Source organism: Esox lucius, chromosome 22 (assembly GCF_011004845.1).
Source record: "Esox lucius isolate fEsoLuc1 chromosome 22, fEsoLuc1.pri, whole genome shotgun sequence".
Lineage (NCBI taxonomy): Eukaryota > Metazoa > Chordata > Actinopteri > Esociformes > Esocidae > Esox > Esox lucius.
In genome coordinates, this window is record NC_047590.1 from 4,354,124 (window position 1) to 4,379,253 (window position 25,130).

The 25,130-nt window shown below is 45.1% G+C and overlaps 1 protein-coding gene across 3 annotated transcripts in view; it reads left to right on the forward strand.

The window, feature by feature from the left end:
• LOC105020003 (fidgetin) overlaps positions 1-25,130 on the forward strand; it is a 31,179-nt gene extending 6,049 nt beyond the window's left edge. For all 3 annotated transcript variants that reach the window (XM_010886620.4, XM_010886622.4, XM_010886621.4), the window contains one exon: positions 21,620-25,130. In XM_010886620.4, coding sequence (XP_010884922.2) covers positions 21,620-23,829 — 2,210 coding nt within the window. In that variant the 3' untranslated portion in view covers positions 23,830-25,130. The remainder of the gene's footprint in view (positions 1-21,619) is intronic.

Here is a 25,130-nt window from a genome sequence, read left to right on the forward strand (position 1 = left end):
CTCCAGGAGGGAGGGGAGAGGAACAGACAGCGAGGACGGACCAGAGGAGTGTTTTGTAAAGGTCCAGAAGAAGTATAATCAGGCTGAGCTGCTGGGGACCTGTGGAGAATGGTGTGTTTGTCTGGGTGTGGCAACAGGTGTGTGTGTGTGTGTGTGTGTGTGTGTGTGTGTGTGTGTATGGTAGGGTTTGGCTGGCTGGATAATCCAGACCCGGCTAATGATGGTATACACCGGGTAATGAGATTCAACTCTGGACTCTTCAACCTGGTTTCATACATTACGCATGTAGGCAGATCCACGCGTGGTATTGACTTTTGAGTGGGTGTCTGTCCTTGTGGGTGTTGTTCTGGGTCAAAGTGGCACATCAAAATAAAAAAATAAATGCAAACAAATGCATTATAAAAAAAAAATATATATATATATATTGTGTTTTTATCATTGGATTTTCTTAAGTAGAACATTTCTCCACTTGTACTCGTTTAAGACTTATTGGATAGAACAAAATGTGTGTGTGTGTGTTTGCGTGTCCGTATGCTGTGTCGTTTAATGTTGTTATGCAAAAGAACCTCACAACACTCTGAGGTAGTGGTGAATTGAGAGACTTAGCCAAGTTGGCCCTCCTCCACCCAGTTGACAGATTCATCCTCTTCTCCACACTCCTCTGGGCCAATGAGAGTCCGGGGGGGTTCTCATTGACATGATTACTTATGTGTGCTTTGGAAAAAGGAGTGCCATTGTGCGCCGTAAAGCTCATAAACCGCTGTATGATTTGTCCATTGTTGTCAAATCACTTTGCTTTCGCCAAGAACTAGGGGTTTCAGTGGAGGCTGAATGCTTTTGAAGCCGTCAGTGACAGATTCAAGTTCTTCTTTTGTTAGTTTCTCCGGGAAACTGCCAAGAGCGCTGCGCTGAATATTGTTGTCAGGATGGAAAAGGGGGGCATTGCCTGCAGACTCCAATGGGCCGACTGAATGGACTATTCATATTTAAGAAGAATTACTCAGATGCCATATTGTTGGAGCAACAAGGCTAAATGCTTTACAACAAGGGCGGGATTGTGGGTAATTTGGCGGCTCGTGAATACGTAGAAAGCAACAGACCTTAAAAAAGTTAAAGAATGGCAGTGGGCTACATTAGCGGGACCTTGTTCCTTGCGACATTCAGAAACGTTTTGTGAGAAATTGTGTCGAAGTGGTAAATGTAGAGAGTGACCTTTTTATGTGGTTACACAGTTTGTACATAACTCACAATGTATTGTCGAAAAAAGTTTACTTGCTGTTTGCTGTGCCCACGTTTTTATTTTATTTAAAGGAAAAGTTAGAGATTTGGGAAATTATTTGTCTACTTCCCCAGATTCATATTCAGATATTGTTGGTACCATTTTTCCCCGTGAAGGCCGAACAGGGACCCCATGTTGGGACAGCAGGGTAGGCTAGTGGTCAAGGGCGTTGGGCCTGTAAATGAAAGGTCACTGTTTCTAATCTCAGATCTGAAAAGGTAAAAAACCTTGTAGTTCTGTCCCTGAGCGAAATAACAGTAAAAAATATAATAAAACCACCAATAGTGCAATTGTAAAATGGTTTTCATAGACTTCCAGTCATTGACCCAGTGCTAAACAGCACATCCAACATGTCCATACTGGACACAGATACATAAAAATGGCTTTGAAGACGTGTCCCTAACCTTCTCTTTTAACCTGTGCTACAGCAACATTTCAGTAGGACCTGTTTTTTTCCCGTTTGTGTTCCAAAGTCCCTCGTCCTACACAAATGTTACGACGTAACCCCGTGTCATTAGCTGCTGAGGAACAACGCTGTTGCCCCACCACGCCCCCTGTAACCCCGAGAGCCAAGTACCCCGAGAGCCAAAGTACCCCTGGCTGGCAACCCTCCAGTGTGTCCTGTGAGCGCGAGAAGCGCCATAATCCTGGCTCCCCTGGAAGGCGGCTCTACCCCGCTAGGCTACAGGCCATAGCCTAGCGTCGTCTCCATGCCGTCCCAGCCTTGCATGCACCAGGGCATTAATCACCCGTGTGGATCTGCGTCCGAGAGGCTTATCAAATTTATTGTTTGGCTGCCCGGGACAGTAATGGGTGTTTAATTACTCAATAAAAGCGCTTTTATGGATTTCAGTCCTCCCGTGTGTCGAGCAAATGGTATTGATCTGGCTCTCGGCTGCAACATGATCGTCTGTGAAGGAGAATTAGAGCTGCTTGCCTGCCTGCCAATGGGGCTGCTCATTCATTAGTGGCACATTACATTCTGGGGCGGTTTAGACGTTAGATTGGTGAGACGGGGGGTCTGGAGGAGGCTCATTGTTTGCCGCTTTTATCCAAGTTGTGCGCGTCGGCTTGCGCGCTCCCTGTCAGACTGACAACATTGTGGGCTGACCTGCATTCAGGTGGGCCATTTTCTGTGCAGGTAGTTGGAAAAAACGCCTTAGCGTTGTCGCTCCCAAAAGAGGCCTTGTTCGCCGTCAGCAAGTGTCTCCCTACCCAGAGGACTCGCTGTGGGGATATTAGTGGAGAAAGGGAATGGTTAACTCAAGGGATAAGTCCCAGGCCATAATAGTGCCATTGTCCAACGTGGGCTACAGATGCCTTTGTAGATGAAGGGATTGTCACGGCGATTCGTTTGGACACAGGGCTGAGAGACATCCCCACGGACCGTGGACGAGACGAACCTATTGTCGCCGCTCACAATGCTTGTTGAAGGCTTGTGCTCCGGCCGGTCTGGAGAGAGACGTTCTGCTGTTCCACCTAAGGGGAGAGAACATGTGGGTGGCCTCGTCGCAAGCCCCTCCGGCAACGCTTTGGTTGACCTTAATGTGACAGTCACGCGACGGGATTGGCCGGTTTCCCGTCGTTTGCGCGTGGAATGCCTCGGCGCGGTCGTCAGACTGTCGAACATTCCTGGCTTGGCGGACGTTGTTACTCCGATTGGTATTATCATGCGGGTAGAAATAAAAAAAATACTTGGATTAGGTGCATCTGACGCAAAATGAATTGCCTGCGTACGACTGTGCGCTTAAATTAGTTCCTTTCTGATAAATGTGAGCTACGTGACAGACAGACCTTCGCCTCACGCCCCTGCCTGCACCATCTCTGCAGTCAATACTGTTCATTCAGTGCTGAACCAGAGACCTGAGTAATCTGAATGTGCATGGGGGACAAGCCTATTGGTTTACAAATCAATTGTCTGTATGTTCATTATGTTGACATGTTACTGCGGTGGGCAGACGCCGGTGAAGTGTCCAGTTTCAGACCTGGTGAGTTGTCCTGGTTCCCTGGACCTTGTCCAGTTTCAGATCTGGTGAGTTGTCCTGGTTCCCTGGACCTTGTCCAGTTTCTGACCTGGTGAGTTGTCCTGGTTCCCTGGACCTAGTCCAGCTACAGACCTGGTGTGTTGTCCTGGTTCCCTGGACTTTGTCCAGCTACAGACCTGGTGAGTTGTCCTGGTTCCCTGGACCTAGTCCAGCTACAGACCTGGTGTGTTGTCCTGGTTCCCTGGACCTTGTCCAGCTACAGACCAGGTGAGTTGTCCTGGTTCCCTGGACCTTGTCCAGTTTCAGACCTGGTGAGTTGTCCTGGTTCCCTGGACCTTGTCCAGTTTCAGACCTGGTGAGTTGTCCTGCTTTTCTGGACCATGTCCAGTTTCAGACCTGGTGAGTTGTCCTGCTTCTCTGGACCTAGTCCAGCTACAGACATGCTTATCTCCTCTTCTTGATACCGTTTCTTCCCTCCACTGTTTGGTTATTCTCTCAGCGGACTGCTGCTTCAGGGGATGTTGCTTATGGGAAAATGTTTTGGTGGGGTTTGCGTTTCTCTCTTAGCGTGTTCTGTGTTTGTGTGTGTGTGTGAGACTTTGGCCAATGAACCCTTGTTTAGCTGTATCCTCCAGCTCTGCTTTCTTAGAGTAAGTGATCCCCAGGGAGAGAGATGCAGTTTACCCGGGATTCTCACACACACACACACACACACACACACATAGCTGGCTCAGTAATGTGTGATGCTGTGGGTAAAAAAACAAACTAACTTAACTAAAATAATTCCGGTCCAGATTTCCATGTAGGACAGTCTTCATAGCCTTGTTAAACTTGCCTGAAGTCAAATCAGGAATATGTTCGAATACATAATTTAATAGACACTTGAAACTTTTCCCCGCTCCTGTAACATCCATTGATGTTAGCAAAAGTCTTTGACTTTCAATGAAAGACACGCAGGAGCTTTGTCCTTCCAAGTTGGCCCGTAACGCTGAGGTGAATTCACAAATGACATGTTGGACTAATAACTAAGTGTTAAGGGTTGAGATGCATTTTGAAGGACTACGTTTCATGAGTTCCCTGTGACTTTAAAACACATTCCCATGACCTAATAAATGGTGAAGAAGTAAGTAGATGGCTGTTCTCTGGTCCCATAGGCTGACAATCTCTTGCCATTGTGCATTTCATCAAGTCTCTTAATGCTGTTGAACATCTGTACTGTTAGGCCACTGTATAAAAACCCTCACCCCCTCCATAGTGCTCTGCTTGGTGTGCCAGCATTTGATCCTGCCCTGTATCTCACCTTTTTTCAATCCTGTAGCTAATGTTGAGGCTACAATTTGGTTAGAGTAAGGCCCTGATTGGCCATGGGATCTCCGCCCCCCAGCGTTTCTGCTGGTTCAAAGTCGGCCACCCTTGAATGAAAATACTGCGACCTCACAGTCAGACACATCTTCATAAAAGCATTCTCTAATTCACTGAATGAACGATCGATGGGCCAACATAAGCTACTTGAAGGCAGAGCTGTTCAGAGATGTTTATCTGTAAACGTTTAATCGGGGGAGATCTGTATCAACAGCACAATACTAATTTATCAGCGCAGATACTCTTGGACTGTGTTTAACATCACAATTACATGGCAACTGTTTAATAGTTGCATCATCGTTCTTCCAACTGTGTTATTTCTCTGAAGTTACGGTATTTTAATAGCCTATCCAGCTGCTGAAATCACGTCTCGCACTCTCTCCTCCAGTACCAGACACCTCAGAATGTCTGGCTCGCACAGCGTCGCGACTGAGCACTTGTCTCGCCCCAAACATGGTCTCCTTTTCGCTAACTGTTGGACAAGAGGGTGAGAGGAAAGGGGCATTTAGTTCTCTTGTTTTGCATCAGTGGGTTTTGGTAGGGCGACAGGTAACGAGATATTCCCACTGTTTGGTATTAGAAAATATAGTGGCAGGTGTAAACTGGGTTTCAGTACTAGTGGAGGGCAGGCTTGAACAAAATGGAGTCAAAACATAAATGCCCACTCTTCATTGCTGTAGTTCATCTACATTTGGCAATGATGGATCTTTTTTTTACCGCTGTGTGAACCAGGGCCAGTAATAGGCTAGGCTTTTCATTTCATGAGTAGTCTACACATTTCTTCAGTAATGTAGAGATGCTGGTCTGGTAAGCAAGTTCCAAGTCAAGCACTGGTTAGCTCCTGGTCAAGGGCTGGTTAGCTCCAGGTCAAGTGCTGGTTAGCTCCAGGTCAAGGGCTGGTTAGCTGCATGTGAAAACATATAAAATTGGCATTAATTACAGTCAGTAGTTTGACATAGACTTTGAAAGAAGTTATCAGCGTTGTATGTCTCATTTCATGTTTTGTTTTTACCTTTTCCTTCTATCTCCAGCTTTCCTTTTGGGTTTGTGTTTTTATGGTGAATTTGCTTTAATATTTGTATTTTATAATAATTATACCACACAAACCTTTGATGGCTTTTAAAGATATTACTGAGTGAAAAGTGGAAATGGGTTATTGTAAAGTATAAATAAAAGTAGCTCCTTAATACTGGAAAATAATTAAAACATAAAATGTAAATGCTGAAATCATTTTCATTTCCTTACACTCACATTTTCATTCTCCTTTTAATTTAAACCCTATTGTAAACTGTTCCTTAAAGGCGTGGACAAGCAGGACTGTGCAACACGCCCCAAGGAAATTGAAATTAACATCAGACGAAGCTGCCATCGAATCGGAACAACAATTAGACTCGGTTACACTTCTAAACAGCAGGTTGCCTAATGATGTCTTGCGTTGCAAAAGTAAGCAGTGTAATCATCTTTAACCCTGACGAGAGCTCTAATTAAAGAGGCCAGTTAGTTTGGATGGATGGCTTGGTTTTTTTTAGGAGGTTCCTCAGTCAATTGTTTACTGACTTTGCTAGCAGGCACACTGTCAATGCCATTATCTTGCCCAAAGCTGGCAACGTGTCTCCAGTTGTGTTCAAGTGTTACACTTTGGGTGGGTGTCTGTGTCTATCCCCTTTCTATAAAGTATGCTTGCAACTCTTCATCCAGGCTGTCAAGGACCGCTGCTTCGTCCTCCTGACCTGACCTGTGATATTCCCCTACCTCCCTCTGCAGTCTGATTGCACATAGTGGGATCAACAAGAACATTCCAGAGACCACTCCAAAGAATGAAATAAGATTCATATCAGGGCAAAATATTATTTCATTGATTTACATTTTTTCCTACATGAAATATCGTTAGCTTACCTGCTGGTGAGCTGAGTAATAATTTATTATTGTTCTTCAGATTCAATGTCAAGAGAGTGTGTGAGAGATTCAAGCTGGCCAAGGAGGCTGTGTGATGTAAATTTCCTATTGTTCTGGGCTTGTTGTGTGACTCCATGGGTCCATGCTTCTAACAGGCAATTTACATAGCATACACATATAAAAGGAGAATGAAGATGGAAATGAAAAGGTAAAAAAAAGAAAATGAAGGTGTAAGAAATCCAGGAGACATTTTTACTTTAATGCTTAAACTTTAATTTTTTTGTCCCTTACTGTTTTTATTTAGACCTCATAATCCTCCATTTACCATTACCTATTTTATATTTCTCTAAACATTTAACAAACATTTAATAACTGTGTCCCGGCTCACGGGCAAATACAAGATCATTTTTTGATTTGGGAGTTCAATTGATTATGTGAGCAGTTCACAGTTGAGCTTGGCAAATTAAAAAATGCAGTAAGATAGCATTGACGTAAAGACAGGTCGTATGTCATACAAACCTAATGTACGCTAATGATGTCATTCTCTCTCAGAACCTCTTAGGTTCATTACACATTTTCACTTCACCAGCACAAAGCAATTTTAAATGTGTGATTATGCATTGTCTAAAACCTTTTTGTAAAAAAAAAAGATATATATATGTTTTACCAGTAAACTGATTGCTCTCGCCAAAAATATTGAATATCTGATTCATACTGGCATGTCTGTTATTCTGCCAGGGCCCACTCAAACAGAGATCTGGTACGTTACCAGTGAATGTGATTAAAGCCAGGGATCGATAAAGAGGGACACACTTTTGGTGGGTGTTGCTAGAGGTGTGTGTGCGTGCGTTTAGCCTACTGCACATGTATATTTGGGTGTGTGAGTGAATACCCCTGTCTTTGTGGGTTTTCTGCATGTATGTGTGTTTTGTGCATGTGTATTTGGTGCATGTGTTTGAATGTCTTTGTGTATGTGTGTGTGGTGTGTGTATCACGGGGTGGGTGTGTGTGTTTATGTGTGTTCCGGTGTGTGTGTGCGTCATGGTGAAACCACCACAGTAACGTGAGAGCAGACCGCTGCCTGTTAACAGGCCTCTAGCTGCTGTCAGGCGTTCTCTCTAACTCTGTTAGGGCCCTTATTGATTGCTCATTATTGCTGGTCTCTGAAAGATGAGCTTCCCTTATATCGCATTAAATCTGCTCTCTCTTATTCCTCCGAGACACCGTCTGGCTCATCGCTACCTCCCATCACGTTACAGCCCTCCGAGGTGACATGTTAAGGAGGAGGTTGAATCATTTTGCTGTCGCCACCATTTTGACCGTCGAGTTTTATACTTTCTAATGCCTGTCTGGAAATCGTCTGAAGGACCCGCCACCCTGTTCTATCTGGGAAATGGAAATAATTCACGATTGATAAAATATCATTGTGTGTATTACTTCTAATTCTATACATTTCACAGCAAATACAATGGATATTTTCTATTTCCTCCCTGTCTATTCGCTAAGCTGGTGTAACAACAACCTAAATTGTTTACCAAGCAACATTTCGTTATTACTTTTAATATGTGCAGTATCAGCTATTTCTGTCTTCCTAACGCGCTGTGATACCTTGAGTGAGTTGTCTGGGATATTGATCAGTCAGTCCCGTTCTAGTAAAGTTTGGACTTTTCTAAATCTACTCTTCAGTCTTGGAGCATCATCCGAGGCCATCTCATCACCCCAGTCCAGATGAATTATTCAACAGAATCGACTGTGTCATTTCAGTCTGAGAACCTGTGATGGTGCCATGTCGACCGCCTAGCTGACCGCCTGACTTGGTACTTACTCAGAGAACTCTAAATGGATGTACTCAAAGAGACAAGCTAACACCTCAGCGTAACTTGCAATTGCAAAAATGCCTCTGGTAAAAAGAGACTGGAATCGAGGATGTGCACTGTAGTTGGGTTGCTGTTATTTCTATTTCAAGAGTGTGTGTGGTGGGGATGGGGCATGTATGTGGTTTCATCCTGGTGTGTGTGTGTGTGTGTTGGAGGGGAGTAGTAGTGAGAATCTCTTGCCCCCTCGACACGTCAGGCTCAGTCTCAATGCCACTGATCGATGGCCATATTGATCCGCTGTTTGAGTGTTTAGACAACCTGTGTGAATTCCACCAGAAAGAAATCCACACTGAATTCAAAGCAGAGGCATGTGAGACTCCGTTCTGGAGAAAGCTGTGGGCTGCGTCCTGTTATACCAAGTTGTAAATATTTTCCATAATATTTCATTTATATTACAGATAATATTTACAAGGAGTATATCGTGCTTCGTCAGTGGTACATGGCATGTAAGATATGGTACTGGTGTCATTGTTTGAATAGTTGGACAATGTGTTGGCTTATTGTATTTTACTTCTGAACCGTTTTTTTATTTATATCTGAAGCAAATGTCAGCAGTGTTCTTTCATTTGGGATGTCTGTTTTGGATGAGGCAATGGTTCCTTTGGAAGGCGTTCACACCCCTTCTCCAATCTTTTTTGTGTTATAGACTTAATTTACTTAATTCCACTAACTAAACATAATTGTTGCCATACCCCATAATGAAAAAGCAAAAACACATTCTTAGAAACGCGTGCCAATTTATTAATAATAACCTGAAATATTTTTAAGTATTTCTCGTGCCTTTGTGTGTGTGTTTGCGTTTTCTTGGGTATCCATCTACCAGCTTTGCGTAGCTGGATTTGGGCAGTTTCTCCCATTCTTCCTTGTAGATCCTCTCAAGCTCTGTCTGATTGGATGGGGAGCGTCAGTGAACTGCGATCTTCAGGCCCCCCCACAGATGTTCAATTGGGTTCAAGTCCAGGCTTTGGCTGGACATTCACAGACAAAGCCACTCCAGCGTTGTCTGGGCTGTATGCTTCGGTTATTGTCGTCCTGAAAGATGATTCTTCATCCCAGCCTGAAGTCCTGTGAGCTCTGGATCAGGTTTCTTTCCAGAGAATTTCTCTCCCTTATGCTCTCAGTCCTTCAGGTGTCATGTCGTGCCTTTTACTCAGGAGTGGCTTCCATCCAGCCAATCTACCGTTAATGGGGTACTGTGTTGTAAAAGCACTTTGTGACATATGCTGATGTAAAAAGGGCTTTATAAAATACATTTGATTGACTGATTGGTAGCAATAAAAAAAAAGAAATCTATGACTAATTAAGTCCATAACAAAACAAAATGTGTAAAAAGTGAAGCAGTCTGAATCCTTTATATACAGTGGCAAGAACAAGTATTTGATACACTGCGGATTTTGCAGGTTTGTCATAGGTACTCTTCAACGGTGAGTGACGGAATGTAAAACAAAAATCCAGAAAATCAAATTGTATGATTTTTAAGTAATTAATTAGCATTTTATTGCATGTCATAAGTATTTATTACATCAAAAAAGCAGAACTTAATATTTGGTACAGAAACCTTTGTTTGCAATTACAGAGATCACACTGCAGAAGGGATTTTGGCCCACTCCTCCATACAGACCTTCTCCAGATCCTTCAGGTTTGTCGCTGGGCAATACGGACTTTCAGCTCCCTCCAAAGATTTTCTATTGGGTTCAGGTCTGGAGACTGGCTAGGCCACTCCAGGACCTTGAAATGCTTCTTACGGAGCCAATCCTTAGTTGCCGTGGCTGTGTGTTTCGGGTCGTTGTCATGCTGGAAGACCCAGCCATGACCCATCTTCAATGCTCTTTCTGAGGGAAGGTTGTTGGCCAAGATCTCGCCATACATGGCCCCATCCATCCTCCCCTCAATATGGTGCAGTCGTCCTGTCCCCTTTGCAGAAAAGCATCCCCAAAGAATGATGTTTCCACCTCCATGCTTCACGGTTGGGATGGTGTTCTTGGGGTTGTACTCATCCTTCTTCTTCCTCCAAACACGGCAAGTGGAGTTCAGACCAAAAAGCTCTATTTTTGTCTCATCAGACCACATGACCTTCTCCCATTGCTCCTCTGGATCATCCAGATGATCATTGGCAAACTTCAGATGGGCCTGGACATGTGCTGGCTTGAGCAGGGGGACCTTGCGTGCGCTGCAGGATTTTAATCCATGACGGCGTTGTGTGTTACTAATGGTTTTCTTTGAGACTGTGGTCCCAGTTCTCTTCAGGTCATTGACCAGGTCCTGCTGTGTAGTTCTGGGCTGATCTCTCACCTGCCTCAGGATCATTGATGCCCCACGAGGTGAGATCTTGCATGGAGCCCCAGACCGAGGGAGATTGACCATCATCTTGAACTTCTTCTTTCTAATAATTGCGCCAACGGTTGTTGCCTTCTCACCAAGCTGCTTGCTTATTGTCCTGTAGCCCATCCCAGCCTTGTGCAGGTCTACAATTGTATCCCCAATGTCTTTACACAGCTCTCTGGTCTTAGCCATTGTGGAGAGGTTGGAGTCTGTTTGATTGAGGTTTCTTTTATACAGGTAACGAGTTCAAACAGGTGCAGTTAATACAGGTAATGAGTGGAAAACAGGAAGGCTTCTAAAAGAAAAACTAACAGGTCTGTGAGAGCTGGAATTCTTAGTGGTTGGTAGTTGATCAAATACTTATGTCTTGCAATAAAATACAAATTAATTATTTAAAAATCATACAATATGATTTTCTGGTTTTTTATTTTAGATTCCGTCTCTCACAGTTGAAATGTACCTATGATAAAAAATTACAGACCTCTACATGCTTTGTAAGTAGGAAAACCTGCAAAATCAGGAGTGTATCAAATACTTGTTCTCCCCACTGTAAGTATATAAATAGTGTGTGAAATGACGTAAATCCTTGACTTTAACTCCTAAACTGGTGTTATGCATATAGAATTTGGCATAGATGTTGATGTTATATCAGAGTGCTGCTGTTCAATAGTGGAGACATGCAGTTCCCAGTTCTAAATGTTCTGTTGTAGGCTTTCTTGGGGCGCCCACAGTTTTTAAAGATACATTTCTTCATAGGGGTGTTGGGTGCCCCCTTGTGTTCGGGGGCCCCGGTCATGTGCCCTGTATAACTGTTGGGTTATCAGGCCCTGGCCACAACAGACAGGCCAGTGACGCATCGTTGGGCATTTGGGCAGTTTTCTAACCGTTCAAGAGGAAATCAGCGTCTGGTGTTCAATTACCATTCGAGCGGAAACCGTCCTAAAACTCCCCTGCAGTGGAGCAACATCTCCCAGTCTCAGAATAGACCACATCTGCCGCAGCTACAGACATCTGTAGCCTCAAATCGTAATTTCACCATTTGAAAGTAAAGGCAGAGAAAGAAAACTCCGGATTTGGATCAGCAACACACTATTTATTATTTAGTTTTGTTGGAAATCTATCGCGTTTGAACGACATTTGGTTTCCATGGTGAATATTGTATCTGCGGCTTATCTTTTTTTAGATTTCACTGTAAGGGGAACGGTATGTGTTTGTTGATGTTGTGTGTCGTTTTGTCTGTAATGTTCTACACTGTGATTTTGCGGCAGTGCAGGATATTCTCTGAGTACAACATTAGAATAATGAGGGGGGAAAGAGAGTTCTCTTCTGGAGTGTCTCTTTGTGCTGTCACAGTAACGAACCCTTGAATAGCCATTTTGGATTACCTATCAAATTCTTCGCTCCCTAAGCACCCAATTGATGGTATTTCCGGATATGAGTCACTTGAAAATGATCATCGTCTAACGCCGTATAAGATAATGGATAACCATTAGAGTTCATTTTCCTGCCTTCTCACCCACACAAACGTATCGTGCTCTTGAAATATGATGCATCTACTGTGCTTAGCGAGCACTTAATGTCCGACAGCCCCCTGTTTGCGCTGATTTACCGACCACAACGGTAAAAAATAACTGAGCGCTCTGCGACGTTTAGTGTCTCGTTGCCTGTTCACTCAATAATTATCTCATTTTATTTACGCGGACCGGCGGCTTTAGACAAGGTGAGAGGCTTCCTTTCCATTATCCGTGGGTGGGCTCTCACTCTTTTAGACTGTGGCCCCCCCTCAGACTCCATGGCCCCCCAATGACGTCCTCCATGTCGAGGACTTCTCCAAGTTTAGGTCTCACGAGGAACGCACACACACACACACACACATGGACACACACACGCACACACTTAATCTGTGTCAAAACCCCAATGTTGAACTAAATGACACTGCGACTCTCCTCTGCCAGCGGTCCAATCAATGTGGTTTCTGAAAGGATTATGGCCTCCACTCTGAAATCTATTTTAATTACAGAACAAACAGGTAAACAAAGTCACCGGTATGGATCCATGCACATAGGATATATCAATACTACCTAGCCCTGTTTTAACCCCGCGGGGCCCCTGATAGGGGACATACTGGGCTCCTTTACACCATGTAGTGCACTACTGGTGACCTGGGCCCATGCTCCGTGTAGGGAATAGTGTTCAATTTTGGACGCGGCCATGGAGCAGTCGGGCCACCAGGAGGATCTCATCGAAACCTCTTGTGGTTTTTAGAAGGAATTCAGATGAGGTCCCTCAGCAGTGGTTCACAGGTTTAAATGAGCCATGTCCTTTTCTACCCACCTGAGAATGTCAGCACATACTGGGGATCTATTAGGACAAGTCGATGCCTGTCGAGGTAAACCTGCAGGATTGCCGTGTGTGTGTCTGTGTGTGTGTGTCTGTGTGTGTGTGTTTGTTTGATTAGGAAGGGGTGGGGAGGGGGCTTTTGTTGGCTAAGGAGCACAAGAAATTGTAAAAGGCGTTGTTGCTGGTATTTATACTGCTGTGGATTAAAGGAACTCCCCAATGAAAATCTTTCTGATGTTTTTTTCTGTTAACCGGAATAATGCTCTTGACTCCTCCTATACTGGAATGGCTACCCCAGAGACACAGGGACACTTTTACATTTTCGTATCGGCGGTTAGCCTAGCTAGTGATCTAAACATGTAGTAATCAAGGCAAAAATACTGACCCGGCACTAATTGATGACATGGACGGGTGCAACGCATCCTGACCAAAGTCGATGGTCTGGCAGCAAACAGAAACTAACTCAAACAAGGGAAGCCTGTAAACGCCAGTCTCGGGCGGTGTGAGGGGACGGGCCAGCCAATCAACGGACAGCGTACTTCTTTAACAAACTACGTGTATTTTCTATTTTATTTTTTTCACATGAAAACGTTGTCACCCAGAACTACAAATTCTCTTATGACATCACTTTGGTTTTAGTCGACTTTAGCCACGTAATTTGTAAATAGGACAAACAACGGCTGATTTCATCAGGCGCCCACCTTGGAAATCGATTGTGATCACGGTATACACACACACACACACATTCTGTTACTGGTGTACGCATACACCAGTCCAAAATATAAGCTGCTTAATTGCAATTTTTTGGATGGTAATTATAGGTCATATTTCACTACAATCTGGAAACACAGGCCAGTTACAATCTGGTTTCTTGTCTCAGCCGGCTACGGGCCCAGTGTGTGTCTGTGTGTGTGTGTGTGTGTGTGTGTGTGTGCATCTGGGTGATTAGGCACGGTGTAACAGTCACAGGAAATGGACTGGCTGAATGACAGGCTGACTGCATTAAAGATGAATGGCGAAGCACTAGCGCGTTAGCGTCCCGTCGTTGCCTCCGCGGCTTGGCTTAGAGCTCATTCAGAATATGTCTCAATTTCCTCCCTGACTGACACATGAAGCCATGCAATTTCCTTGATCCGGAGCATTTGTTTAACTGCGCCCTCCGTTTAACCCAGATCTCCAATAGCGTGTCTAGTAAAGACAATTTATTCAGTGTCAATTTCTTATACAGCTCAGGGGGAAGTGGTAATACCCTTCTGTGTGATGGAATAACTGTTGTGTCACTATATTTACCATGAGTTGGTAGATTTGTTCGGGCTCAATTGAGTGATTATGGACACTTCACAATATTGGATCACTTTTAAGATCTGAAAATGCCTGGCAAACTTTTACTGGATAGTGAGCTATTACGGGAGGTTTTTCTGGTTGTGGTTCCTAAAATAAATCCCTACATGATGGAGAAACCTTGGCCCAACTACTGTTTTATTAGAGGGATAAGGGATCACCAAATCAGCATGAATATTTAAAGGATATCTGTCAGATTTACGAACATAACCAGTCAATCTGAATTTTCTCAGTTCCTGTAGGGTGTTGTATCTTTTTTTTAAAAGCTGAAATCAATTTTCTTCTGACAGCTTATCTTCTTCAGTGTCTGTATTTAAAGTCGAAAGTCACTGCTCACCGTCTGCGCTTTTAACTCACTCTGTTTTTGTTTTTGTTGTTTTTCTCGGTGTAGTTGTTGTTTTGGTAAGCAGTTGAACAGCAGTTGGGCTTCAATCTGCACGCTTCAAAGACTGTGATGCTTGATTTTTGTTTATCTTCAGAGTTTCTGAAGAAATGGGCATTAGCGTAAACTAGCTTCAGTCCATGGGGGTTCCTGACTAGTTTGTCAGGCGTGGGTTCAAGTATTCTTTATTTTAATTGAATCTAATTTCATATTTTCTCTCTGGCCTGTTTTGGAAAAGGTCTGAGGAGTGCCAGATCAATGATTAAATGATTTCTTGCTCAGACACTGGAGTTTTCTCACTTTCACGTGAGGTGTTTCAGCTCCGAATTCTCAGATGCAAATTATTGCTTGAAATACGCATTTGCATACCAACAGAAAATAAACTAATACTTCAAATATAACTTCATTTGTTCTGTTGTCTTTGAAGTTGAACCTCAGACTCGTGTCCTGGCTTCTCCTCTTTTTCAAGCTTTATAATAAGCAGCTTGATTTTAAGTAGTTTTTTTGCCTTACATTTTATTGTATACAGGTACCCATTTATTGATAGAGCATTATGAGTATAGTGGCCCACCACGAAATTGTTAAATGTATCTCCTTTAAATCCTACAAATAGGCAACATAAATTATTCATAATCAATTTTGCGTCCCCTCCAGTGAAATGTGCAAGTGTTTTTGTTATAGTCTGGTCACATGTCAAGAGGAGGAGACCTACTGTAACTTCTTAACGTAGGGACCCGACGTCTTTATTTCCAAGTGCACAGGTTCAATCAATTAACCAAAACACTGAAGCAATTTTGATTCCAGTGTCTGACATTCATTTGCGACTAATTACTTAATTTAATTGCATTTTAGAGAGCTTAATCACATTATTTTACAGCGCAGGTAGTGTGTGCCAACATGCCGTCAGCACTGGCTTAGTCACTGTGTCAGTGTGAAAGCCTCATTAACAATGTTGCACTCACACACGGAAACACGCATGCATAAGTAGGCTTGCAAGCACACACACACACACAATATCTCACTGAATTTGAGGTTAAATGATGCCCTTTGCTCTTACCATTGCCTCGTGAAATTTAATTGGTCTCATTGTCATTTGAGGAAGTTAAAGGACTTGTCAATCAGTTACTGCCACAAGTTTAATTTGAAAACACTTCTGACGCATTCTGAATTTTGCAGCACGTCTTGTTTTGTCTGCATAGTCCTAGTTGACTGGTTGAAGAGGAATCTTTTGGGGGGTGTAGGTTTGTTTTGTGTTCTTGCGTCTTTATATACACACAGATCTGAGTAATGGCAGCTCTGAAATGGATACCCACTCAAACCTGTGTCGAAGGTCACAGCAGTCCATTGCAGTCAACGCAGTATCTCTGTTTTCTTGATGATATTTCCACACGATGTGGTCAAAATAAGTATTTAATAGTTAAAATTATGATAATGCTCTTTTTATGTGAGAGCTCTTTCAAAATAAATGTCTTGAATTTTTGTCTGTTCTGTCATAAAGTCATAAAGTTGTTCTGATTGTAATAGATTATTGACCTTCCAACCGAGGAATGGGGCACGCTATATTATAATATACACCAATCAGTGCTGTGTATGTAAATATTAATAAGTAAAATGTTTAAGTTTTCTAACATCAATGTGATCCAAGTGAGCATTTTAAGATCAAAAGGAGGCATTCATATACCATCAGCTGTGTATATGGGGGGGAACTGAGGGGTACGACTTTCTATCTGTGGGGGCAATGCCCCTGATTGGCCAACCCGTAGCACCGGGCCAGTACAGTAAATGGTAATGGAAATTGTAGTACATTTCAATGCCTCAGAATTTAGGTTGTGGAGAAATAGAGAACTCACCAAATTTGACACTAATGGTTTAATTCATCGGAGTCACTCAACTGAACACAAACTCATCATGCACAAGTAGATCACTGGTTTGTTTGTAGAACTTGACTTTAACGTTAACTCAGCCGTGTCAAGATTGTGTTATATTAACTTGCTGTGCTGAGCACTTCATCTCCTGTCAATGCTCAGGCATTACAGTCGTGCTGTAAGTGTTTTCTTTGAATTCCTAAATGTAAAGCGGCCACATTCAGAACTTTTGGAGTTTTTGGTCATTCGTGACTTCCCTCTGTTGTTGCCTCCATCATCCTTCAAACAGTTTTTTTTTGCTGTGTTTTTTTTTTGCTGTGTCTCGTGTAGACCCAACTAATTGATAATGAAATTTGCTGTCAAGAATTATGATTATCAACATTATCGATTAGTTGATGCAGCCCCAAAACCCAACACTTGAACGTCAGATTTAAATAAAGCGCTAAAGCACACACACACACACACACGCACATATTGCGTTATCACAATTGCACGATTTCAGATAATTACTTGTCGGCTGATCTGTGCCTTTAAATCTGCACGCACACAGTCATTTATTAGAAATACTGTGTTGATTTTAAATAAAAACATGTTCACAGAGCCTGCATAGGGGCTTTAAAGAGCTTGTCAGTCCATAAAGATCTGTTTATTCCAGTCCACTCGGTCACACACAGATACACACATGATATGCAGCATTATTGATTCCAATGGCCGAAATCAGTAATGGGAATGATTGGGCTTTCTATATTTCATACGAAGAACACACAGTCACGTGTCCTGAAGCTTTTAGGACGCATCCAAATCCAAATGGCTTTGGTTGTGGCAGCTTAGAGTATTCATAGTTGGACAGCAGCACACACACACACACACACACACACACACACTTACTCAGTCACTCGTTGGCTCGCTCATAGAAAGTTTCAGTTGAAATCGTACCTGTTCCATTTCTTTCAGTCATTCGTGGTGATACTCGTTCAGTCTGGAATTCCGATGCCAGTTCTTCCAGTGCTCCTAATTCGACTGGCAGCTTCATTTGGAATGAGAGATTTGTGTATTCTGTGTTTCACCATCCCATGGATTGCAATGTATAACTTAAATTCCGACCGCGAGGGGCCTTCCGTATGTTTGCGTAAGTCTGTGAGTTCAAACCCATATCCTCATTTGAATAATGTGAGAGTAATCAGTATTACCTGATTTAAATAGTGCAGGTTATCATTTGCCCCTCATTTGCATAGCCGTGGCACCATCCCAAATGGCACCCTATTTCCATAAGGCTTTGTTCAAAAGTAGCACACTCTGTACTGGATAGGGCACCATTGGGACGCGAGCTGTGGCTTTTACACGAACTGTGTTATTGGAAAAAACGAAGGCCCTGATGGAGCCTGACACATCGTCCTGAAGTGTTGGCTTTATTGCTGATGGAATTATGAAGATACCACGTTTCGCAGATTGATTTGAATAGGGTGCATTCCGGTTGGTGATGGTCGATCAGGTTTTAATATGTTAATGTTGCGTGATACTACGGGCAGGGTATGAGCTTTTTTTAGTGGCCTGGAATTTGGAAGATTTAAGATTTACAAGACGTGTTAGTGTGTGTTTCTGTGAAAGTGTTATTTATTTATGTATTTATTTATTTATTACCGACTTGCCAGACCGTCTCTCCCTTTCTCCCCCTCCTTCGCTCCCACCCTCCCCTTATGTTTCCCCCAACCCCCATGTTACCTTAAAGCTTGTCTCCCTCCTTTTGTCTCACATCCCCCCCTCCCCCCATTTATTTATCTCCTTCCCTCCCAGTGTGTTTCTCTCCATTGACATGCTGGAAGCTGAACCCTGGTCCCCTGAGCCAGGCCCAGTATACAGCACCAGGAGTCAGACTGTGAATACTCCTACACAGCCAGGGAGGAAGGGAGGCATTTCCAGTTAATAATAGCACTTTGAGGAGAGATACTAGCCAGCGCTTCAAGGAGAAAGTGCATGCTGTTGTAAAGAGAGAGCGAGGGAGAGAGAGAGATCTATTAAGAGAGACATTCATTTTGACCAGGGTATTGTGTGAGAGATTCAAGAAGAGATACTGTTGTCCTCCAATTTCAGAGAGAAACTATAATTTTAAGACGGTACTATGCTGCCAGGTTAGGTGTTTTCCCCATGTGAGCTACTGCTACAGTATGATAGACTGACCAAAATACGAATATTTAAATATTTAAATCTCCAATTTAAATGGTAATAGCATGAATTATTATGTGAAAACAAAAGCTAATACCATCTAGGTATATATTTTAGAACTATTGCATTAATGGTCATTAATACATTTTCCAACCACACCATCAGTTTAAAAAATACAGAATTATTTTACAAAAATTTGGAAAGAATACAGATGTTATATGGGAAATGAAAAATCATCACTCTTTTATTAATGTATTTTTCAAGCACCCTTGAGACTTTGTTTAATTAAGTGCTATGGATAAATTATGAGTATTATAATCATTATTATTATTAGAAACCACTGTCAATGAAACATCTTTAAATATCCATCCATCTTTTTAGCTTATTACTGTTTATTGATAAGACAATAGTATTTTCCACGCAAGCATGTCAGGTTTCTTACAGTCATTACACTGAGGAGTGTTCCACATGTGCCAGTCCAATCAAGACTCCCCCTGGCTAAAATCTTGTAAATGAACACAATTAGCACATCGTCATCCTACTAATTAGCTGCTGGCGTCTGGCAAGATGGAGGGGAAATCAGAGAAGAGTCTGGGGGATTCCCCCACTCTGTTACCAAACAAACACCTCGCTCCACTGACACGTTTACATTTTAGTCATTTAGCAGACGCTCTTATCCGGGGTTAGGGTTCAGTACCTTGTTAAAGGGCACACCAGAAGTTTTCTTTTACCGTTTTGGCTTTGGGATTTGAGCATATCTGACCACTAGACTACAGTATCTGACCACTAGACTACATTACCTGACCACTAGACTACATTACCTGACCACTAGACTACATTTCCTGACCACTAGACTACATTGCGTGATCACTAGACTACAGTATATGACCACTAGACTACAGTATCTGACCACGAGACTAGATTACCTGATCACTTGACTACAGTATCTGATCACTAGACTACATTACCTGACCACTAGACTACATTACCTGATCACTAGACTACATTACCTGACCACTAGACTACATTATCTGACCACTAGACTACATTATCTGACCACTAGACTACATTACCTGATCACTAGACTACATTACCTGACCACTAGACTACATTATCTGACCACTAGACTACATTACCTGATCACTAGACTACATTATCTGATGCCTAGACTACGGTATCTGATCACTAGACTACAGTATCTGACAACACAGTCTTCACTGAAGAGGTGTTTGCAAATGCGTTCTCCACCTTACCACACATGCTACTGACATGGAAGCTGTGTGTGTGTGTGTGCTTGCGTGTGTGTGTGTGTGTGTGTGTGTGCGTGCACTAAATCAAATCAAACAGAATCCGATGTGAGAGGAGGCTTCTACAATGATGTAGGTCTGGCCTTTGATAGTGCCATGCTTTGATAGTGAGATGACTGTGTGTGTGTATGTGTGTGTGTGTGTGTGTGTGTGTGTGTGTGTTTGTGTGTGCGTGCGTGCACATGTGTGTATGTGTGTGTGTGTGTATGTGTGTGTGTGTGAGAGACAGAGTGTATGACCATTAGTATTTGCAAATAGGGTTTGGGGGATTACAGAAAATAATGCCCCTTGAGCCTCAGAGGCAACAAAGACAGCGAGGTGAGTGAAGTGTGCGAGACGGACAGTGCAGCCAGAGGAGGGGAGAGAGGTAGAGTGTTGGGGACAACTGTGGGAGGGGGGTAATGAGAGAGGGTAGACCAGGAAAGGGAGCAGGAGAAAAAGGCAGGAGACAAATAGAGAAGCGGGGGGGGGGGGGGGGTGGGGGGGGGGGGGCAGTCTGTCTCTCTGCAGTGTATGGCGGCGGCCGGAGACACAGAGTGTAATTCAAAGCCAGCTGTGGCCCTGGTGTGTGTGTGCGTGTGTGTGTGTGTGTGTGAGTGTGATGAAAGCAGCGGAGCACTGCCGACGGGGGGAGATTGCTTTGCTGCACTCCGAGAGGCGAGCTCTGAAGCCATCTCCGGCCGCCTCAGATGAGAGAGGGATTATGGAGTGACCTGCCATGTTGGTGTCATATTGTTCCGGGCAGGGTGCATTATTTTGTCCTAACCAGGTAGCGGCCAGACCGGTTCTGAGGTAGAGGCAATGTCCTTCGTGTGATCCTTCACTACACGTGTCATATTTACCAAACCAAAACACCTGGACACGGGAAAGGGGCAGGGAGGAATGAATCAGACCGCCAAAAACAAAATCCTTTTTAGGTATTTAGTGCTTTGGATGAGTACAATATTTTAATTTAGTATGTTTACTAGAGGAACGTGGCGGACGCGTCAGACAAGTGAAATGGAAAGTTATTGTTCTAAGTGATTGTTATTCAGTATTCAGTATGCACGCCTTATATTATTTGACTGAGCTACAACACATTTTGATCAGTACTACATTAGTCATTATGGATGTTTATTATTGATCATGTTTTGCGAAGCGTGTCGTAAATAATTGGCATTCTTGACCCAGTGTTTAATACCCAAGCTCAGATTCGTATACATATTTATGACTGATGTTCTCAATGTAATATTGAAAGAATGTCAGTGGTGAATCACAGTGATTAAGCAAAAATAAGGCCCATGCCCGCATAAGCATGCCAGTCTATATCGCCCCCTCCATAACGACGCTCTCATAACGACAGTCATTAAAATCAATCTGGCGACAGCCTAAATAAGACCAATTGAACGAGGGCCCGAGTGAAGGGCTGCCAAAATGTAGGCGGGCTCCTACGCCGCGCCTCAGCTTATGAATCGGACCGAAATGACCGTCCTGTCCGCTTGTGTGCTTTTGCCGTTGCAGGCCTGAAGATGCAGTGGACACCAGAGCATGCCCAGTGGGCAGAGCAGCACTTCGACATCACCTCGACCACACGCTCCCCGGCCCACAAAGCCGAGGCGTACCGGGCTCACGGGCAGCGTGGTGCCGGCAGCGCCTACCAGTACGCCTGGGCCAACGACGACATCTCGGCGCTCACCGCCTCCAACCTGCTGAAGAAGTACGCAGAGAAGTACTCCGGCATTTTGGAGATGCCCGGCGACAGGGCCCTGCTGACCTCTTACGCCGAGGCCGGGATGAGCGGCAGGAAGGGGGAGGGCGAGGCCTGGCAGGATGGGGTGTACTGCGTCCCCGACGGGGTGTCGGTGAGAAAAGGAGGCGTGGCCGTGCCGGAGGTGTCTGGGATATGCAGTTCGCCGTCCCCGGGCCTGACCTCCAGCGTCCTGACGGAGCCTGGCTACTCCGGCAGCAGCTGTGGGAGCCACACGGCCACCGCCGCCCACTCCTCTGTGGGCTCCTCCCAGGAGTACGGCCCCGGCTACAGCGCCTCCTACCTGGGCTACAGCTCCCAGTCCAACACCTCCCCGCTGCACAGCTCTGGCCTCTTGCAGCCCCCGCCCCCTCACCCCTCTCTGGTCCCGGCCTATAACGGGGCGTCCCCGAACCTCTCGGGCTACGGTTACCCCCCTGCCGGGTACCCCTCCCAGAGCGCCGTGGGGCCGGGATACAGCCCCGGGGGAGCTCCTCCACCCTCCTCCTACCTGCCGTCAGGGATCGCAGCTCCAACCCCGCTGCCCCCCTCCTCCGCTCTCCCAGGGTACCCCTACCAGACACACAGCCTCGGCCCCATCGCGCCCACGCCCCTGAACGGCAGCTCGTCCAACTCGCTGAAGAGGAAAGCCTTCTACATGACAGGGCAAGGGGAGATGGACACCGCTTATGGAAATTTTGGGTACGGTCAGGCACGCAGTTCTGCAGACAGCCCCATGTACAGGGTGCCGGACAGCAGCATCTCAAACGTGAGCGGGGGGAACGGTTTTGACAGGAACGCTGACAAGTCTTCTTTGCCATTTAATCCCCAAAAGCAGCCAATGGCCTCTGAGCAGTCGAGGAAATTTGTCGGCCAGTCGGGGGGCGGGGCGCTCACCCCTCCGTCCTACAGCTCCACCCTGGGGGGCTCACGTTCAGCTGACTCCCTGGGCAGCTTCACCTCCCCGTCGCTAAGCGACCAAGGGGAGGACCAACGCCTGCACCACTCCCACCCCTCCCTGACGGGGGCTACCTCATCCTCCCGGCCCACCGAAGAGCAGCTAAAGAGCAGCGACCCCCACCTCCTGGACATGGTGACCTCTGAGATCCTGCAGCAGGGCCCCCCGGTGGACTGGAGTGACATTGCAGGCCTGGAGCTAGCCAAGGCCACTCTGAAGGAAGAGATTGTTTGGCCCATGCTACGTCCGGACATGTTCAGCAGCCTGGCTCTGGCCCCCAGGTGCGTTCTCCTGTTCGGCCCCAGAGGCACGGGCCGAACTCTGCTAGGCCGCTGCATGGCCAGCCAGCTGGGGGCGCCCTTCCTGCTGCTCAGCGGCACCTCTCTGGTCACCAAGTGGCTGTCAGAGGGTGACAAGATCCTGCGGGCCTCCTTCCTGGTGGCGCGCCGCCGCCAGCCGTCCGTGTTGTTCGTCAGCGACGTGGACCTGCTGCTGTCGGCGCAGCTCGGTGAAGAGAACCCCGTCCACCGGCTTAAGATGGAGCTCCTGGCCCAGCTGGACGCGTTGCTCCTTGGGCCGGCCGATGACTCCGACAGCCAGGTCCTTGTGGTCTGCTCCACCAGCAAGCCCCAGGACATGGACGAGGGGCTGCGTCGGTACTTTGGCCGGCGGGTCCTGGTGCCACTGCCGGACCGTTCGGCCCGCCATCACATGCTGGGCCGGCTGCTCTCCCAGTCCCAGCACAAGTACTGCCTCGGCGAGGAGGAGCTGGCGCTGCTGGTCCAGCGCACCGAGGGCTTCTCCGGTCTGGACGTGTCTAGACTGTGCCAGGAGGCCCTGCTGGGCGTGATGCATGGCCCTGCCCAGGGCGTGGACCTCTCTGCGGGCATCATGCCCACGGGACAGATGCGGCCCGTCACCTACCAGGACTTCGAAGGTGTCTTTTGCAAATTTCAGCCCAGTATATTGCAGAAAGAGATCGACACGTACGCAGAGTGGAACAAAACGTTCGGGTGCGGTCAGTGAAGTTGCGGGGGGAAAAGTGCTCGCTAACCAGAAGTGGAAGGCACGAGAGAGGAGCGAAGTAACCCCCTGACACACACGCACACATGCGCAAGAGTCGGAGACACATGTGGAGATGTTGTTTGAATGATACCAGATGATATTGTGGGTGGGGAGCCGGGATTTCATAGAATGCTTGACGCTGCTAAAGCCAGGCGTTGTTTACACATTTGGATGGGGTCAACTTCAGGAGGGATGGGCGAGGACCCTGTGTGTATATAACTTTCTGTTGTCGTTCCCTAAAATGTAGTTGGCTATCCAAGTGCCTGCAGTGGTGCTTTCCTGATTTGTATTTAATTTGATGTATTATGGTTTCTTTTGCCTCACAATCTACATGGCATGTGCTGATGTTAAGAGCTTTAAACTTAAACAGTGAGACTAAAGTATGTGTGTTGGACGCCATGGTGGATGTCCAGCCACCCCCACCTTCCTGTACCAACAGAATTCCTCTGAGGGTGACAGTAACCTGAACCTCAGATCCATACACTTCATCTCTTTTGAACCTCTGTCTGCAAAAAAAAAAAAAAAACTCAGGAAAGTGTTTGTGAATTGTACAGTACCTCAACGACATTACCACACAAAAGCACTACGATCTTCTGAGAGTATCAAGACCATCATTTTGGGAACGTGTGTTCTATCTAGCGAAACAGTGTTAGGTTTACCTCAAACTGGCTAGGCAAGACGGTCAAGGAGATGACGATGAATGTAACGACGGGACAACTAAGTCAATACTGAGATTTCTCTTTTTCTTTCTGGAAGGTGCTTAAGGGAAGAATTTGATGATGACTTAAATTTCCATTTCATGTTTTTTTTATGTGATGCCCAACTGTGTTTTTCTGATAATTTGCTGTGGATTGATTGAATCAAGAGGTCTGTTGATCTGATGTTTTAAGGGAACAGCAAGGTCCGCGTCCTATATATATACATGGTTATATGAATGTTAGTTTAATGTCGTCAATAACTAACAGCTCATATCGGCGCGGTGGACAAGGGCTGGGCGGGATACTGTATTTTAATATATATATATATATATCTATATATATATATATATATATATATATATATCGGTGTTGATGCACCGACTGGTTTTGGGTTTCACTTTACCTTTTACAATGACATTTCAGCGTTTGGTTTGTTTAATGTGATTTGCAGCAGCAGTATGTGTGTAAGTGTTGTCAATTTATATAGTTTACCCTGTTGGCTTCTTGAGTCATACTTCTCGCACTCTCCTCCCGCAAGCCTCTTCCCACACAAAGCACTGCCCC